Genomic DNA, 19182 nt, shown 5'->3' with positions numbered 1-19182 from the left:
AGACCGACCCGGGTTATAGGATAACCTAGCTAGAGCTCCCGCCAGCCTACCGTAAGGCTACCGATAAGCCGTTCTGGAATACCCTCCGGAATAATAATACTACTAAGAAGATTATACCCGAAGAGCCTACGTAGAGGCTAGGTTTAATGATATATCGAAGAAGATATCTGACCTCTTACGTAGCTATCGCATAGAGGATAGATATAGCGGCAAAATAGATGACTTTATTATACCAAAAGTCATTTCTTTTAAGAGTAAGTACCGCCTATTAGGATTACCCGATAATGTATTAGCCAGAGCCTTCTAAATTATGCTCATCGGCGATACTAAGACTTTTTACTTTAATAATATTGAACGCATTCGTAATACCCTTACTTTTAACGATATAGTCCGCAAAGTTAAGAGCCATTTCGAAAATAAAAGCATAGAGCAATTCTATTTACACTATTAGAATAGAATAACGCTCTAATTAACTATCGCGAAATATCCCGATAAGTCAAAGCTAGAATGCCTTAATATCCTATTAGAAGAACTTCAACGCTTATATTATAGTCTTTTTCCCCCTTTTATAGCTGATATAGAGCTTTATCGGCAAGTGCTTAACGCTATAAGGGATACCCCTAAGTATAGCTAGGCCTTATATCGTTATGCCCCTATATTCGAAGGCCTTGCCGCTGACCTATAGCAATCCCTTTCTATCTACGAGACTACCTATATAACTTAATAGCATCATTTCCTTTAACAGCAGCCCTAATAATATTAGGATGTTAAAGATATTGATGGTAATATGGCGTTATTTATAGATCATAGATACGGTTAATCTTATAATCGGTATTAATGCCCCTAACGATACGGACCCCCTTAATAGCAATAATAGAATCGCGCCTTTCTAGCTAGGCCCCATCAAAAATATTGCTTTATTTGTAATAAATCAGGATATTGGTTATCTAACCATACTGATAAAGAGTAATAAGAATTAAAGGCATAATAGCTAAAGAACCGCTCCAACCGGACCGCCCCTAATGATAAGAAATTCTGTATTTTCCTATAGGAATATAAAGGGACTATTAATTAAGCCCTCGAAGATGCCGATTTTGATAATATCGTTAAAGATATTAAAGTTATAATAGCAGGGGTTACACATTAGGATACAGAGGACGCTATCGCACTATAAATTATAGCCACTTAGTATTTCCAAGCCCCCCTGCAAATAGAGGCATTACTAATTGAGATATTGCAAGCCTTACAAGATAAATTATGCCGATATTGTCGGAATCGCTGTCGCAAGGTGCCCAATTGGGCACAATTGGGCACATTGCGACGGATGTGCCGCGCACACCCGTTGCGCAAGATGTGGCCACTTTTGCCCCTTTACCCCTGAGCCCGGTAGGGCACGCGGGCAGCCCGGCCCGACTGCGCCGATGCACGTGACAACGGCACACGCACAAAAAGGCCACATCGTGTAATTACCCTCTTTTGCTTCCTTTCTTTCCTTTTAGATATTCAGTCATTAGTAAAGTCAATAAATCCTTTACTTAGTGACCTCACGGTACTTAATACCACGCGCGCAACCCTACGTACAACTGGGTACCCCGAGTTTATATCAACAGATATACCTTCCTACAAATTGACCCCTTCCGAATGCCCTTACCCGACTATAATTCTGCCTTTCTAGAAGAAGAACAGTATAGTGACTACACCTTCTATAGAATCCTACTGGATACTAGCGCTTCCGGCTTATCAATAGCAGGCCTAGGTCAAGCAAAGGCCCTAATAAGATTAATAAAGACCCTAACTATCGAGGCAACTAATAAGAAGCACACAGTAAACTTTAGCGCTAGTTCTACCACATCTTCCGGTATACTAAATATCCTAACGATATTCGGCAATATCCCCTTTCACATCCTTAATAGCGGCACCCCTTTCCTTTATTCTATTACGGATATAGATCGGATGGGTGTAAAGCTTAATAATATTAATAATCTATTAATCCAAGGGGATATTAAGGTTCCAATTATCAGGAAATAGGGACATCTATAGTAGGCTCTTAATACTATAGATACTATAGCCTTCTATCTATCGTCATAAGAAATCTATTAACTATATCGTCGATTCGGGCACCCTTCTATTAATAGGCTTACTAAATTGCTTTAGCGGGCTGGTTATAATGATATTAATCGTAATATTATCGAAAGCATCACCTATATATGCCATTAATGCTAAATAAATATAAAGGCACCCAGCCGATTCAAATTCACGCTTAAGGATAACGATACTAGCCAATTCAACTATAAAATTATCATCGATATCCTTTATATTGATAATCGGCCGGTATTATATATTATAGATGCCGCGATAAGCTTCTAGGCAGCCAGATTTCTTGATCCATAAAGATAGAAGGCCCGCGATATTTAGAATACCCTTAAGGAATGCTGGATAGATACGTACCTTAGCCCGCCGGATTAGATTATTCATAATGCCGGCCCTAATTTCGCCTCCGCTAAATTCCATCATAATGCCCGGCTTCTATCTATCAATATAGATAAAATTCCTATAGAAGCCTATAACAGTATTAGCAAAGTCGAAAGATACTACGCCCCGTTACGCTGAGCCTATACTATTATTAACAACAAAGTAGGCGACCAAATAATAAAGGAATAGAAATTACAGCTTACTGTAAAAGCTATTAATGACTCAGCTGGACCTAATGGTCTGGTGCCTATATTATTAGTCTTTAGAGTATATCCTCAATTTACGGATGACTTATTGCTTAGCCTATTAGTATTATAATATGCCTTAACGTTACGAAAGGCTATTAATAAAGCTAGAAAATGCCTTACTAGATGCTAGGTTCACGATGCCCTCACCTAACGGAATAGCCCGGATATATGGCCTATCCACCGACTACCCCTATAGTCTAATATATAGGTATAAAGAGAAAAGGGTGGATAGTATAGACCGTACCGGCTAATCAGCCTCGAGGGTAAGACCTATATTGTGCAAATGCCTTATGGCCCCGTTAAATTTAGATTAACGGTCGTTAAGCCCTATAACCATGATTTTAATATAGACGATCCCGAAGATATCGTCTATACTAAAGGCCCGGCCTACCCCGGCAGGCTAGAAATCAGAATACCAGCTGCAGCCGCACCTCTAGCCGCGATATTATCGCCGACCCCTAATAGACTACCTGCAGCCGCGGCATTATCGTCGCCAACCCCTGGCCTTAACCCTACTAGGATACCGATGTTACGGCTAATATCACTTTCACTAATAAGGGTGGTATCCAACGTTATGATTAATAAGGACCAGGAAGAGGCTCTCATTAATGCTATCGCTTTTAATACCGTTATCGATGCCTCTTTCCTAACCGCAAAAGAGTAAGCCGACCTATAGCTTACTAGTCAATTATACCGGGAAGGGAAGATAATAACCCTAGGAGCCCCCTTCAAACAGTCTAACCGTATAGAGGTAGAAGCGTTACAAGCCCGCGATATATTCCGATTTATTACCTTTGATATCGGTAAATATAGAGCCTAATATCTCTTTAACTTATATATAGTACGAGAGATTAAGGGCAAAGGTATAGATACGCTATATAAGAAGTTACGACTCGTTATATAAGGTCATAGTAATAATGAAAAGCAATTAATATTAACTCAGTCCCCTATAATCCAACAGGCTAGTTAATGGTTACTTATATCATTGGCCCCATCACTATAACGCTCTCACGGCTTATTCCTCTGGATACGTAATATTACACAGGCTTACATACAATCATCTACTACCTTTAATAGATTGATTATCGCTAAGCTACCTAAGCAGATAGCGCATTAATACCCCGATAATACGATTATAGAAGTGGTAAAGCTATTATATGGAATAGCTGAGGTAGGCACCTACTAGTGGGCGACGTATTTCTGGCACTATCGTGAGAAGTTGGGTATGACCATATCGACTTACAACCCCTGTTTGCTAATATCTGCCGGTAATAATGTTCCTGACTATACTGACGCCCCTAACCGTACTAATGCTCCTAACCATACCGGCGATACTAGTATATACTTCGGCATTATGGGTATGCAGACTGACGATACCCTTGGCCTAAGTAATAATGCCTTCTTCTAATAGGAGGAATTAAAGCTTACTAAAGCAGGCTTCAATACTAAGCCTAAGATAAGGCTATCGCCAATCATACCCCTAATATTCAATAGATATATACTAACGGCTGACAATAACGGTATGACCTTATGCTAGAAAGGGCAAAGTAAGAAGATCACGACTATCAATAAAAATACGCCTATAGCCCAGCGTAATTATATCGAATAACGCGCTTATAGCGCTTATATGGCTATAGTCTGCCAGCCCGAGGCGTCTTTTAACCTATCTATCGCAGCATAATACTAGCAACCTGACCCTGAAGATATCGCGAGGTTAAATAAACGCCTTTAATGGCAGCGTAATAACCAGGATCGTGGCTTGCGGTATATCAATCTGGCCTTTACTATAGCCAAACTCTTTGTATTTATTGACGGATCCTTTGCCAACAATAAAGATTTAAGCTCCTAGATTGGTTACGTAATTATGCTAGGGAATAAGGCAGATACTGCGAATAATATCTTCTAGCTGACCGGTAATATTATTACTTATAGCTCTACAAAGAGTAAGCGGGTAATGCGTAGCGCACTCGCTTCGGAGCTATATAGTATAGTGTAAGGGGTCGATATCGCATATACGATAGGCACGACCCTCAATATAATTACTAGCAGGCTGGGATTGCCGAAGATCCCCACGGTTGTGTATACAGATTCGTTTTCGTTGTACGAATGCTTTATCAAGCTAGGTACTACTAAGGAAAAGAGGCTTATAATAGATATTATGGCCCTGCGATAGTCATACGAGCGCCAGGAGATATATAAGATCCGTTAGATTAATGGGAATAATAATCTCGCCGACGCAATAACTAAGGGAACGCTAAATAAAGCCCTTAAGACCTTTATCGACCGCAATCAGGCTATTATATATATGGAAGGGTGGGTGAAGAGGCCGGTTAATATCTAACTGAATTTAGGTATGATTGGTGATATCATAGGTGGCAAATGTGTGGATTTTCCTATGTTTAATATTGTGTGCATTTGCTGCTTTTACTGCGTTTACTATTGCCCCTTTGTTTTGGCTACGATATTTAATATACCGGCTATACGGTATAATGCCGGCCGCGCGGCGCGACGATATTATCGCCGGTATAACCTGCCGAGACCGCGCCGCACTCTTCTTTCTATATGTGCGCTTTATATCCTAGCGATTCCGATATTTGCTTCTATAAAAAAGAGAAGCTGCCAGTATCGGAATCGCTGTCGTAAGGTGCCCAATTGGGCATAATTGGGCATATTGCGACGGATGTGCCGCGCATACCCGTTGCGTACGATGTGGCCACTTTTGCCCCTTTACCCCTGAGCCCGGTAGGGCACGCGGGCAGCCCGGCCCGACTGCGCCGATGCACGTGATAACGGCACACGCACAAAAAGGCTATATTGTGTAATTACCCTCTTTTGCTTCCTTTCTTTCCTTTTAGATATTCAGTCATTAGTAAAGTCAATAAATCCTTTACTTGGTGACCTCACGGTACATAATACCACGCGCGCGACCCTACGTATAACTGGGTACCCCGAGTTTATATCAACAAGAAGTCTTATATAAAGGCTTATATAAATAGGTAGGGAGATATATGCCTTTAAAATATGCAATTAATGCTAGTCGCGATTATAATTAGGCTTTATTATAAGTAGATGCTAGAATATATAAGCATTAGATTCTAATATTATACCGTAATACTTTATTATGAGGTCGTTTTATATATTAGGAGAATGTAAAAAGTAAGTTATAAAATTTCTTAATAATCTTTTTATTACTAATTTAAATTATAGAGTATAAATGCAACTAGAAGCGTAATTAGAAGCGTTATCTTAGTAATAATTCTAATAATACTAATGAATAAAGTATTAGTCGTATTAGATTAGATAGCCTATAGGGTATAGAAAGGTCTAGTAGCTCTAATAATAATAATTTAGTTTATAGTATATCTAGTAGTGGTATACCTTAATATCGAAGCTAAAGCCGTTAATAAAGGTAAAGAAATTCATCCTAAATTCATCCTAAATTTACTCTAAATTAATCCCTATAGTAAATAACCACGACCTTAATAATCTTAATTTAATTTTCATCAGAAGGCAGCCTAAATTATAGGCCAAAATACTCTTAACTATGAGAGATACTAACTATAAATGCAATATAAACGGGCTATTTTAGCCAAAATTGAAGTAGAAACTTAAGAGATTAAGTAAATAAAAGAATAGAAAAAAGAAGAATATACTTTACGATTTTATCTTTTATATTAAGAATTAGAATCGCGAATTTAATTACTCTAATAATAAACGCAACCTCTAGCTTTACAATTTTAATAATAAATATAACCTCTAGCTCTATAATTTCAACAATAAGCATAATCTCCAGCTCTATAGCTTCAATAAGTTTATCTTTTATTTCAATAACAATTAGTAGAAACCTTCATAAGGATATTACCACTCTATCCAGACTAGTAAGGTTTAAATTAGGTTAGAAAAGAGAATGAATTATTTACTTATACTTAGCGTTTTCTAATGTAAATAAATTACTTAGTTATATTTTATCGCGGGCATATTTATAATTTATTATGTGTATATTTGCATTTTATCGTGTGTATATTTACAATTTATTATATGCATATTTGTATTTTTTTATATATTAAAGGAAAAGAGATTCCGACTCAACCGTATTAATTCATTATACGAAAAAAAACTAGGATATATATCCTTAGGTATCTAATTATATTTAATTTAAAAAAAAAAAAAACTGCGTTTGGCATCCCTTCTAATTAGATTTTTAAAAAAATCTAATTATCTCCTAAATTTATTTTTTATCATTATCTTCTTTATTATTAATAGTAGGAGTAGTAGGATAGGCAGAATTAATTTTGCGACCTCTAGTGATCTGCTTCTGGATATCGCAGGCATCTAAAATATATTAGAATTAAAATAAAATGTATTATTGAAAAGATATACGGGCTCTTGCGGTAGTATTACTACTATTAGGGTAGCGAAAATGATTCTAGATAAGATACTTATCGGTATGATTGGCAGGAGGATAATTTCGAGTTATAGTTATACAAATAGGGCATTTATATGCTAGCGTAACGCTAGCCTGCTTATGCATTTTTTCAATATCTGGCTAAAATTAAAGTTAGATAAAATTAAATTAGAATAAATATAAGATAGAAAGACTTACTATATACGCTACGTTAAGGGGGATATCGGGCTTAGTCGAGGTGCGATATATACTATTATCCTTACTCGGTATATTTAAATTAATATCTATACCTATCGCCAATTTATGCAGATTTTTATAAAACTTTAGTTGGGCAAAGAATTAGTCTCTAAGTAGACTAAAATTTATTCTAAATAAACTTACTAGTGGCGCTAATATTATTAGTACCCAAAAGGGCACCTATTGCAGAATCGGTTGTGGTGGCTTTATAGAACGTCTTAATATACTTTTTGAGGGACGCGGTTGATGCAAATATAGTACTTTAGGAGGGGTAAAAATTAATTAATAAATCAATAAAATAGTAGAGTAAGTTACCTTTAGGCATAATTCCTTATTATCGAGCTCTATTCGATAATAAATTTCACTAGCTATAATAATGATTTTTCCTTCCGAATTAGTCTTATATAGAGGCAAATATAGTCGGCACTCTTTTTTCTTTTTGTTTTTATACTAAAGATATGCCTTCTAATGAAAAAATAGATTAGAATTAATTCTAAATCAATTCAAAATTAATTTTAGACGTACTATTCGTGTATACGCAGACATTTTCGTTATAAAAAAAGACGGTAATAATGTGTATACTAGAGGGATTTAAATGTGTTAAAAGGAAGGGAAGAAAAATAGCATAGGTAAGTAGGCGTTTACTTTAGGGGTTACATATAACCTGCAGACAATTCATTCCTTACTAAGCCAATCGCAAATGGATTTTAAGTGCACTCTTAATAATATAATCTATATTAATCTCGTATTAATTTTAAATATCCCTGACTAGTAAACCAATTAAATTAATGATACAGCCCATAGTAATGGTCAGGTTAGTTAAGTTATTATGGGGGGGTCGGATGACTAGGGGGGGGCATAGGTCGGTTGATATGTAGTCTCCGATGCATGTACCGTCATCACCCAAGTACCTACCTTACCTACTACCTCTTGGCCAAAGGGGAGGATCGAAATCCCGAATGTCGCAGATTTAGCGGCCCGTGCTGTATTTTTGCTGTATTCTTGCTGTCAACAGTGCAGACTTGAGGATCCACTACTTTCATGTTTGCGTTTGCGTACTCTCTGTACGGAGTACTCCGTAGTCAAGGTGGGTACGCGTCTGGGACGGGCAGTTTTGCCGGCTAAACCTATTATAGGCATCTTCGCGGCCCTTGCTAGCTCGTATATTATACACCTGTAGGCACCTACCTAGGTACCTTGCATGTACCTAGGTTATGCGGGCTTATGCGGTAATTGGTGAAGCCACAACCTCGCTCTTCAAACCAACCAGACCCTTTTGATCTAACCTTACGAACCGCCCCTACGTTATATCATTCAAAGCGAAAGGAACGGGAAAACTGTCAACAGCTTTGAAGAAGAAGCGACCTGATGCGTGCTGATGCGACCAATCGCGGTGATGGCCATCGTCCCCGCGCCGGCTGCTCCACAGGCTGCTCCGCACTAGTCATGGAACTATTGATTGCTTCGCTGTCGATCGTCGCCGCACCAGACATATTGAACTTTGCACCCTTTGCACCCGTTGCACCCGTTGCACCCGTTTTTGCGACCCGGCAACGGTGCCTCGGCAGAAGAACAAGCTCCCGTCCTGGTCCCGGCCGTGCCTCCCTAAGAACACATGCACCCTAGCCAAGCCGAGTCGTGTCTGGATTCATCTGGTATTCATGCAGCAGCTTACTTTACGACCTCCCAGTACGCCTACCTCGGTAGGGGTAGGTATTCAGGGCTCATGAGGCACAGCGGAGGTCTGTCTGTCTTCCACACCCGGCCCTTTGCCTCCCAACTTTTTTTTTTTTTTTTTTTTTTTTTTTTTTTTTTTTTTTTTTGGCTATTCCAGAGCTAATCCGCTTATTGCCCTTGCCGCAGTGCTTTCAAAAGTCCACGGCTCCCATCCCAGACGCATCAGGGGCTTCTCATAACTGCGAATCCGAGCCCGAGTTTTGTCGACCTGCTTTACCCCAAAACCTCGCCGCCTCGTCTGTCCAGCTCCACTACCAACTGTCCGGTTTTGCGTCTCCTGTCCTCACGCCGAGGAACTCACCTGTCGACTTTGCCAAATCGCGTGAAGACGCGTTCCCCCAGCGAAATCGGGACCGACTGCTACTGCTTGATAAATCTCCTGCGGCATGGCCAATTCCAATGCCGAGGGTCCCCAGCCAACCCTGCTGCCGGATGCTCCATCCAGGGACTTTATGACGGAAGCTCAATGGGAGACCTTGTTTGCCCTTGTCGATGGCATCTTGCCGTCCATCACCTCGGCTACCTCTTCTGCGGTGACGGACAAGAGGGGTAGCATTGTTCTATCAGACAGGGACTTCGAGAAGCTTGTCGACGACTGCGTCTCAGCTCTTTCCAAGCCCCCCCCGAGAAACAAGGTCAAGGACTATCTCGAGTACCGTCCTTCTCAGGATGCCAACGTTAGAGATAGCTGCCTACGGTCGATTGCGGATAATCCCCAGCGTGGCCAGTTGAGCACAGTCTTGAATCTCCTCGGGTGAGTCTGGACCTCATGTCATTCAAAGGCTACCACAATGCCGTTTTCATGCCGTTGAAAAGCCGCTTCGCTTCTGCGCAACTCGACATTCTTCATCCTGGCTGACTCGTCATGCGCTTGCGACAGCGGGTACCTGGGTAGCAGGCTCCTGACTGGGTATTGGACTCCCATCGCCCAACAGCCCACCAAAATCCGACAAGAAATCTTGCAGTCTTGGGCCTCGTCTCGTTTCACTGCTCTCCGGATGCTCTGCAAATCGATTGCATCACTGGCCCAACTGGCAAATTCTGTCCAAAGCCAGTGGTTCCGGGACATCTCGGGCTATTCAGACGTTCCTCGTGATTGGAAGCCAAACCAAGGCCACGACTACGACTTTCTCCAGGTGCCTGCCGGAACGGGGATTCACGAAATTTCGACCGACGTGGTCATTGTCGGATCGGGATGCGGCGGCGGTGTCTCGGCCAAGAACATAGCCGAAGCTGGACATAGAGTTATCGTGGTCGACAAAGGTTACTACTTTCCGCCAACGCAGTTGCCCATGACTCAACCTGCCGCCTCTCATTATCTTCTTGACGCCGGCGGCGCCTACTTCTCGGATTCCAACAGCACGGGGGTCATTTGTGGCGGCTCGTGGGGCGGCGGCGGCACCGTCAACTGGAGCGTTTGCTTTCGATTGGAAGATCATGTCCGTGACGAGTGGGCCGCGAGTGGGTTGCCGCTGTTTGCCTCGAGCGACTTTGACGACAGCATGGATCGGGTTTGGGACTTTGTCGGCGCCAGCAAGGATGCGATCCGCCACAATGGGCGCAACCAGGCCTTGCTGGATGGTGCCCAGAAGCTGGGCTGGAAGGGCGGCGCTGTCGAGCAGAACACGGCCGGCAAGGAACACTACTGCGGCCACTGCCACCTTGGCTGCGGCTCAGGCGAGAAGAGAGGCCCCGCCGTGGCCTGGCTCCCCGCTGCCGGCAAAGCCGGTGCCGAGTTCATGGAAGGATTCGCCGTGGACAGGGTCCTTTTCGCCGAGGACGGAGTCACGGCAACGGGAGTAGAAGGCTTGTGGACCGCACGAGGCGAAAATGGGCATCTGCATGAGGCGACATCCTCCCGAACCCAGCGACGAGTTGTCATCAAGGCCAAAAAGGTCATTGTGTCTGGCGGATCCATATGGAGCCCCGTCATCCTTGCCAAGAGTGGCGTCATGGTGAGTGACTGACGGGAGAGGGGAAGTGCTGGGAGCGAAATAGGGGGGCTCAAGCATCCTTTTTTTTTTTTTTTTCTTTTTTTTTTCGCGTGTTCCTGACACATTGGCATTTGCGCGAAATATTAGAACCGTCAAGTCGGAAGAAACCTTCATCTGCACCCGACGAATCTTGTTTCCGCCGTCTTCGGAACGCGGGAGATGCTGTCGTGGGAAGGAGGCATCATCACGTCCTACGTCAGCGAGTTTGACAACCTGGACGGAAAAGGCCATGGAGCCAAGCTGGAGCCTACCTGCAACGTTGTGAGTCGGCTCCCGTCTCTGGCCGTTGTGCCGCACGTTGAATGTATACCCACGCTGACCGCGAGCAAACTTGTCCGTTAAGCCCTACACGACGTTTGCCGTTCAGTCGTGGAAGGACGGTGTCGATGCCAAGGTGTTGGCGCTGAAGTATAGGCACCTGGGAACCTTCATTTCCTTGGTCAGGGACCGCGACACTGGCCGCGTGTATGCAGACCCCGACAAGGGCACGCCCCGGATCGACTACACCATGTCCGACTTTGATCGTCAGCACGCCCTTGAGGGTGTTGTTGCTTTGGCCAAAATATGCTACGTCACAGGAGCCACCGAGATCCGACCCCACTACCATCACCTGGCACCCTTCACACCCAAAGACGGCGGCAAGAGGCAGGCCGAGCTTCAAGCCGGCGAGGACCCAGAGTTCACTGACGCCGACTTTGCGGCATGGATCAGGGAGCTCCGACGGGTCGGAAACGAGCCGCCGGTGGCGATATCTCTATCGGCTCATCAGATGGGATCCTGCCGCATGAGCGCCGACGAGGAGTCCGGGGTCGTGGACATGCATGGCAAGGTTTGGGGCACCAGCAACCTGTACGTGGCCGATGCCAGCGTTTTCCCCAGTGCAAGCGGCGTCAATCCCATGATCACGACCATGGCGCTCGCCGACTGGATCTCACGAGGCGTGGCCAGGGAGCTGGATGGATGACCAGGCGCGGTGGACTGGGCAACACATGTTTTCTTTTTCTTTTTTTTCTTTTTTCTTTTGCAGCTTTTTGTACGGACATGGAGGAATTTATCTTGGTTGACATGCTATTCCATGTCCAGGGCGGTTCTAGCACGGCATTTCAACTTGCGCAGCACGTTACTCACAGACGACATGAGGCCACGCTATGGCTATTATCGAGGAGGACATTTGTGTGGTGGTGGTGGTGTGTGTGTGTGTGTGTGTGTCCAATCAGTGAGGAGCAGGAAAACACTGAAGTGATGGAGATGGGATGGAGATGGGTTGGGATCTGAATTTGATAATCCTTATTATTTCTTAATCGGGGACTCTCTGTGACTGGGACTTGAATTCGCCGCGTGGCAGTGACTGATGCAGCCAAATCAGGGCACCCGCAACAAGACACCACACTGTCGAATCGACAAAGGCATTCCATTACGTCCAGCTGCCCTTTCGCAGCAGCCAATTCCCCGCGCTTCGACACGTGCGCAACACGGCAGACGAGGGAGACGTTTCGCATCTGGCCACCTGATCGAGCCTCCGCGGCGGGGTTTTCCCAAGATACGGGCCTGGTGCTGCGCAATTGGCCCGCCCCAATGCCATGCCGAGGTACGCCGAGCCGTGGTGGTTCCGGGTTCCTGGAAGAAAAGTTCTGTCGGTGAGGGGAGACGGGCGGCTGGTCACGGGACGAGGTGTCACTCACGATGGACGATTAATGACATGACGGCCCTTGAACTCTGAAAACCGACGTCATGACGCGGTGAGGGAAAAAAAAAAAAAGGGGGGGGGGGAGGGTTCAATGGGGCGGGGGCGGGGGCGGTGGCGGTGGCGGTGCGGAGAAAGCCGGGAACATAGCCACGCGGCGGGGTGTGGGGGGGGGTGGGGGGGAAGGCGCGTGTGGGCTATTGGGCTCATCCGTAGTTTCCCGTAGCCGCGCAAGGGTGGGGGGGCGTGATCCTATCCCGTGCTCGGAGGCTGCGGGGGATCTTGTACGGGCCGGCATTGTCGACGTGCGCAAGTTGAGGGCTACGAATTGCTGGGGTGACATGACGGCGCTGGCATGGCGGTTTTGAGCGGTGGCGCTGGGGTGAGACGAGACTTGGCCTGCTGGGTGTCGGGGGCTGCTACGGAGTATGGCGTCTCTTGTAGGCAGGTGCAGAGGTGGTGCAGGCAGGCGCAGGCAGGCGCAGGCAGGAGCAGGCAGGAGGAGCAGGCAGGAGCAGGCAGGAGCAGGCAGGTGCAGGCAGGTGCAAGCTGCGATTCACGTTGCCGCAGGTCTAGGGATGGAGCAGCTGGATTGTGCACGGGCCAGGGCCAGCGGCGGCCTGGCCATGCCCTGCATGGATGGATCGCTAAAGGTTGTGGCTGAGTACTCTGCAGCTCTCGATTCTTTGCTTCCTGCGCCTCGACCCAACTTGAAGTCTTCCATTGCGGCCAAAGACAACAACAACAACAAGCTCCCTCTCCCAGACGCCAGAACCCTGATCCTGGGCGCATCGAGACTCCTACAGGGGTCGGAACTTGGTCAGAGTCTTTCAGCCGGCATCTTCCAAAACCCCACCAGGCATGGCGTGGACGTTTGCCATTTCCATCTCGGATGGAGTCGAGTCGAGTCGCCATACCGCCATCGCGGCAACTGCTCCAGAGGCGGCTTGATGCGCTTACCAGCGAAAACATTCTTGTGGTCACCGAGCCAGCGCCGACGCCACGCAGAATCTCTTGCCAGGGTGCGTGACGTGACGGAGCATGATGCGAGAGGAACGCACACACCAGAGAATGGAAGCAGGCAGGTCCACGGCCGTCTACGGACCCATAGGGCTGTCGAATGCCACCACCATTCCAGACATTCCCCTGTCGCGGTAATCCCCGTTGAACGTTGGCGCTCATCCATAATCCGCTTCTCCATCAGATTGGCGACGCGACATTACGGACATGTTGCCTGTTTCTGCCATTCACCTGGTTTCTTCTTTTGGTCGCCCTTTTCGCCGAAGCGCTAGCCCCCGTGTGTTTCCCGAATAGGACACACTTCATTGCCGACTATTAGGGAGGCCGCCCGTCCGTCGACGGGGGAAAAGCCTCCCAACTGACGACTAGTCGAGTATGCCATCACCATTGGCCTCTTCGCAGTGAGTTGTGGCCAATCATGGCGGCTTCGTTGCGGGCAACACCTGCGTCAACTCCACCAGCACCACATGGACTCGCCGTGGTCTTGATTTCTGGAACCAATCACAAGCCGGACGTGTTCGGGTTCCTTGCCGTGCTTTGGCGGTTTGTCGCCTCAATACCTTGCTGCTCTCCGGATTTCGTGATCCCTGGCAGGCAGGCAGGCAGGCAGGCACCTTTACTGCCATGGTCTCAGGCCGAGCTTTTGGCGAGACTCCCATTGCTGCTGGAACCCTGGATATGTGCGCTAGCTTGTGCCGAGCGGCAACAGCCTCTGACCAACCGCATGGCCAGGACCCTGTGATGTTTGATCAATCATTAAACTCTGGACATTTTAGTCTTGCGTTCCATTTGCTCAGGGATACCTCAACGGAGCAGGCTTCCTCCAGACGCATCCGTCGGCAGGCGGCGAATGGCTATCGCCGGATCCGATTCCCACGAGATGAGGTGAAAACGCCTTGAGGGGCTCGTCATGTTCAGGGGCAAACGGCAATCTCCCAGCTTTCCAAGAGGCGGCCATTGTCTCATGACTTACTGGTCTCTATCGCGAGGTCCGGACCACGATGACTCTACCCCCCCTTGACTTGGCCGCCCGACTTGTAAACTCACCACACTGTGTTGGGCGGAAATGGTACATACCCTCTGTCCATAGTATCCGGTTTAACATGTCTCGACGATTTAAATTTCGCCCTTTTGATGCAGCCCCCGCGTTAGCTTGGTCGGCGCGTCGACGCGTGTCCGGACTGATGCGCATACGTGAGAGCATGTGGCTCTGTTGACCCCTTGGTTTGGAATTGTCTAGGCTGCTACCAGTGGATGTGGCAAAGCGTTCTTTGGCGTCTGCGCCACGAAGGAAAAAAAAAAAGGTTCCCCGTAGATCTTTTACAAAGATGCTACATCGCAGGGCTTACTTGCCCTGTTCCAGACTCAGAGCCAAGGGGGGGGGGGAAGGCTCGTTTCCGCCAGAACAGGGAAGCCGGATATAGACGAGGACGGTATCGGATACGCCGTGTATGCTGCAAATCGGCATATTTTCATCTTGTTGAGAAGCCTGACCTGGAGCTACGGAATACAGGCAACTACGAACATGATGCGGACAAGGTTGATTCAACCACGGGGACTTGGGGGTTGTTGGGAGCGGGTCAAGAACCTGCTTCTTTGCTTCTGCAGCGTTTGCACCAACCTAGCTGCCAGGCAGGAGAGGGAAGATTTACGTGATTGAACAGAACAGAACAAGCCTTGCCTTTGCCATTCCGCTGGCTGCCGATGCCGCGCAAGTTGCACTCTTCACCTCGTCGGGAGTGGAGTGAGAAGATGATGTCTCGAGCCTTTGCCGCTCTGGGAGAGGGGCGATCCGGTAGGTGTCATGGGAGATTGTGGGATTTTCTGACGGCTACGACGACGCGACAGGTTGAACGAAACGCCCCCAGTACCAGGGATGCGCCGTGTGTGTGGTGCGATGGAGTGAGTAGGCGGCACAATGCATCATGACTCGGTATCTGTCTTCAGTCAGTCAATGCCAAAAAGTAGCCGCCGTCGGCTTTCAGGACGCTCATCTTGCGGCCATGGATGGGGGGTTGGCTAACCCGAGTCTCGTTTTAGGACAAACACCTGCATAGGTACCTACGGAGTACTCGGTACTCTGTCCAGCAACGCAACTCCTCCTGTGTTGAATGCTTCTGCTTTTGGTTCGACACGAGGCTCTCTCTCTCTCTCTGCCTTGGGTCGGCTTCCTCTTTGGCTCCCTCGCAAGAGTCGAGTGACGGGTAGTATGGGCGTGTCGTGTCGACTTTGCGCAAACCAGGTTCCCTTGTTTCCTTGCGCTTATGGGGAGTGGAGTTGGGATTGGCATACCGGAGCAATGCCAGACGTGGACTTTTCGGCCGTGGAAAGGAACAAGGATACGAGTGCCAACAAGCCCACTCGCGCGGCAAAGCGAAATCGGACTAGCAGCACCGCGGATCAAAGGACAGGGCAACGTTGTGTGGTGGCGTTGCAACGCAGCTTTCAGCTACGGAGTAGGGAGTACGGAGTACTCGGCAGACAAGACAAGATGACGACGGGGGACAGGAGAGCAGCAACCCGGAGTAGCTTGAAATGCTCCGAGTTCTTGGCGCGCACACAGGCCGCGCAGGCAAGAATCATGAAGCAAGAAAAGGGGTCTTTGCTGGGTGGTCGGGCCGTTGGGTCCAGATGGATGGATGGATGCCGTGGATCCAGGATGGCAGCCAGCGGGCGTGGCAGATGGGAAGATGGGATGATGGCGCAGATTGATGACGGCACACCCCCCAGCCTGCCGATGAGATGCGGCCCGACCTATTTTTGCACGCCACGACCATCGTAACCCAGCGGCGCTGAGCTTGTGTACAGAGAACAGAGTACAGAGTACATAGTACGGAGTACGGGTGTACGGAGCACCAAGCTGCGAGCTCCAGCTTCCAAGTTTGCAAACCCTGGTTCGGTAACCGTCGCGCGAGGAAGACGGCTGGGACCAGACGACGGGACAATCCAAAGTCAACTGGGCTGCTGGCACCGAGGGAGAGGCGTCTGGGTTGCCGCCAGCCAGCTGGGCTTGCAGCGTGCATACATCCAAACATACCTAAGGTATGTACCTATGTAGGTACATAGGTGGGCGTGGCGGAGTCAGTCTGGGCATGATGGAGTTGAGTTGACCGTTTTGACGGGGTTTCCGGCGGCGCATAACCAGGGTCGATCAATGGGGTCGGTGCAGGTGGTGCAGGTGCAGGTCCAGTCCAGCGGTCGGTCGGTCCAAGGCAAGCCCATCAGACGCGCGCTGGCAGTCAGTTGGCAGATCTCGTCAGTTGGCCGCAGCTGGCCGTGATGCTCCAGCCACTTGCATGTGCCTTGCTGACCACAAGATTGGTTACCAGGTACCTACCTACCTCCTTCCTTACCTTAGGTACCTAGGTATGCACCTAGGTAAGGTACCTAAGGTAGGTACCTAAGGTATGTTAAGCAGACTGGAGAAAGTATATCTCCACCTGGCCGCCACCCCTCCGCATTGCTGAAGCGCTTCCTCCCAGCTCTCCACCAACACAACAACCTTCGTCCGCCCTTGTCTTTTCTGTTTCATCTTTTCATCTTGGCCGCGGCCGCCCAGCAGGCGACGACATCGTGCCATCTCCACGGCCAAACAGCTGCCGATAAAACCGCCTGCTTTGCCTCGCCGCCTTGGTCATTTTCTCTCTCTCTCTCTCTCTCTCTCTCTCTCTCTTTTTTTTTTTTTTTTTTTTTTTTCATTTTTTTTCTCACTTTTTCCCTTTCTTCTGTTTCTCCCCCGCCTGGACTGGACTGGACTGGACTGGACTGGACTGGATGTCTCGCCGACTCGCCGACCGCTGACCGCTGAACCATCTCCGACCGAAACACAAACCGCCCCCCCCCCCCCCCTCGTCTCTCAAGCTCTTCCGCTGCCACCCAACGCAACGCTCCCAACCGCTCCCAAGACATGCCAGTCCAGCTCCTCCCTGCCTCGGCTGCCGCCTTCGCCCCCAGGGCCTCCTCGGTCAATGTCGTGCTGGGCAACAAGGTCGAGCCTTGGCTGACGCAAACCCTGAAGCGAGTCAGTCGCGTAAAGCGCCCGCTCAACAGCGTTCCCCAGCACCAGAGATGCCTGGCCGACCTGCTGTCGTCGCCCAACGCCATCTGGACCCTTGCCTCGCTCATGCTCCCCAACCTGGCCGACGCCGACCACCCCGACGCCGACCTCGACGCCGATCCCGACATGCCTGCCGATCCCCTCGAGCACCACCTCCTCTTCAGCCATCGCCTCGTCCACGTCGAAGCCTACATTGTCCACGTCGACATGGTGCTCCGCAACGAAGTTGCCTACAAGCTCACGCCCGACACCATCGCTGCTCTGGTCGGCTACCACGAGCAGGTCCACTGCGTCGACGCCAAGGCCAACACGTATGACTGGCCCGACAAGGACCAGCAGTGCCGCAAGCTGCACGACGACTTCGTCCAGGCCGTCAACAGGTTCGTCTATCGCGCCCACGCCACCGCTCTGGAAGGCCTCGAGGAGGAGGGTGCCGGAGAGCTGTTGATCGGCAAGAGCGACGAGGTCAAGTCCAGCCTCATGGCTCTCATGAAGCCTCTGCTGCCGCCGCCGCCGCCGCCGCCGCCGCCGCCCCCCGCGCTGGCGCCTCGCGTCGTCCATCTCGTCCGCCAGCCTCCGCTGCTGCCCAGCTCTTCTCCCGCCAGTGCTTTCTGGTCGCAGCCTCCGCCAAGCAGCTCCCTCCCCGCAGTCGACGCCTGGCGAGTCCTGCCTTCGAGCCCAGGCCTGGCCACCTCGTCGGCCGAATCCGATAGCACGCCGGTGTGGACGACCCTGGGCATGAGCGACGTCCAGATGCCCTCCTCTCCTCCCGCCCTGGCCTTCACCCAGCCCTACTCGTCAAGCCCCTTCTACTTTGGTTCGCCGCCCATCCAAGGTCCGATGCTCGCAGCAGCGCTGCCTCTGCCCAGCATGCTTGCCTCTTCTCAATGCGGCGTGAGCGTGGGCGTGGGCGTGGGCGTGGGCATGGGCGTGGGCATGGGCATGGGCATGGGCGGCTTTGGCTGGGATCGCTACCAGGAGTATGCGACCATCATGTGACAACCACAAACGACGGCATCTGGGGACGGCCACGACATGGTCACGACGACGACGGCGACGACATCATCATCATCATCATCATCATCATCATCATCATCTTCATCGTCTTGATAATATGCGAACTGCGGCTTATGAATTCCAACTTCCATTCGGGGCAAACAGCGGAGCAGGCATCTTGCACCATTCACACAGCGACATAGACGACACATTTGAAGCGGCATCCTGCGACTTGGGCGTTTTTTATTCCATGATGTTCTGCATTGGGAAAGGAGTTTGAGCAATCTCGACTGCAAATACCACTCTTCAAGCACTCCTCTTGCTTTGGGTCT

At 48.6% G+C, this 19182-nt stretch overlaps 2 protein-coding genes across 2 annotated transcripts; both read left to right on the top strand.

The window, feature by feature from the left end:
* Positions 1 to 9485: 9485 nt before the first annotated feature.
* On the top strand, positions 9486 to 12057 carry UV8b_03875 (uncharacterized protein; the record flags this gene model as incomplete). Its single annotated transcript, XM_043141373.1, has 4 exons — positions 9486 to 9853; positions 9980 to 11054; positions 11181 to 11354; positions 11437 to 12057. 4 exons carry the CDS (start codon positions 9486 to 9488, stop codon positions 12055 to 12057), a joined length of 2238 nt encoding a protein of 745 aa, XP_042997307.1.
* A 5647-nt stretch (positions 12058 to 17704) lies between these two features.
* Positions 17705 to 18853, top strand: UV8b_03874 (uncharacterized protein; the record flags this gene model as incomplete). Its single annotated transcript, XM_043141372.1, has 1 exon — positions 17705 to 18853. One exon carries the CDS (start codon positions 17705 to 17707, stop codon positions 18851 to 18853), a length of 1149 nt encoding a protein of 382 aa, XP_042997306.1.
* Between the last annotated feature and the right edge of the window lie 329 nt (positions 18854 to 19182).

This window comes from Ustilaginoidea virens, chromosome 3 (assembly GCF_000687475.1).
Source record: "Ustilaginoidea virens chromosome 3, complete sequence".
Classification (NCBI taxonomy): domain Eukaryota; kingdom Fungi; phylum Ascomycota; class Sordariomycetes; order Hypocreales; family Clavicipitaceae; genus Ustilaginoidea; species Ustilaginoidea virens.
Note: the sequence above shows the minus strand (reverse complement) of the source record. Positions and strands in the feature narration are given on the sequence as shown.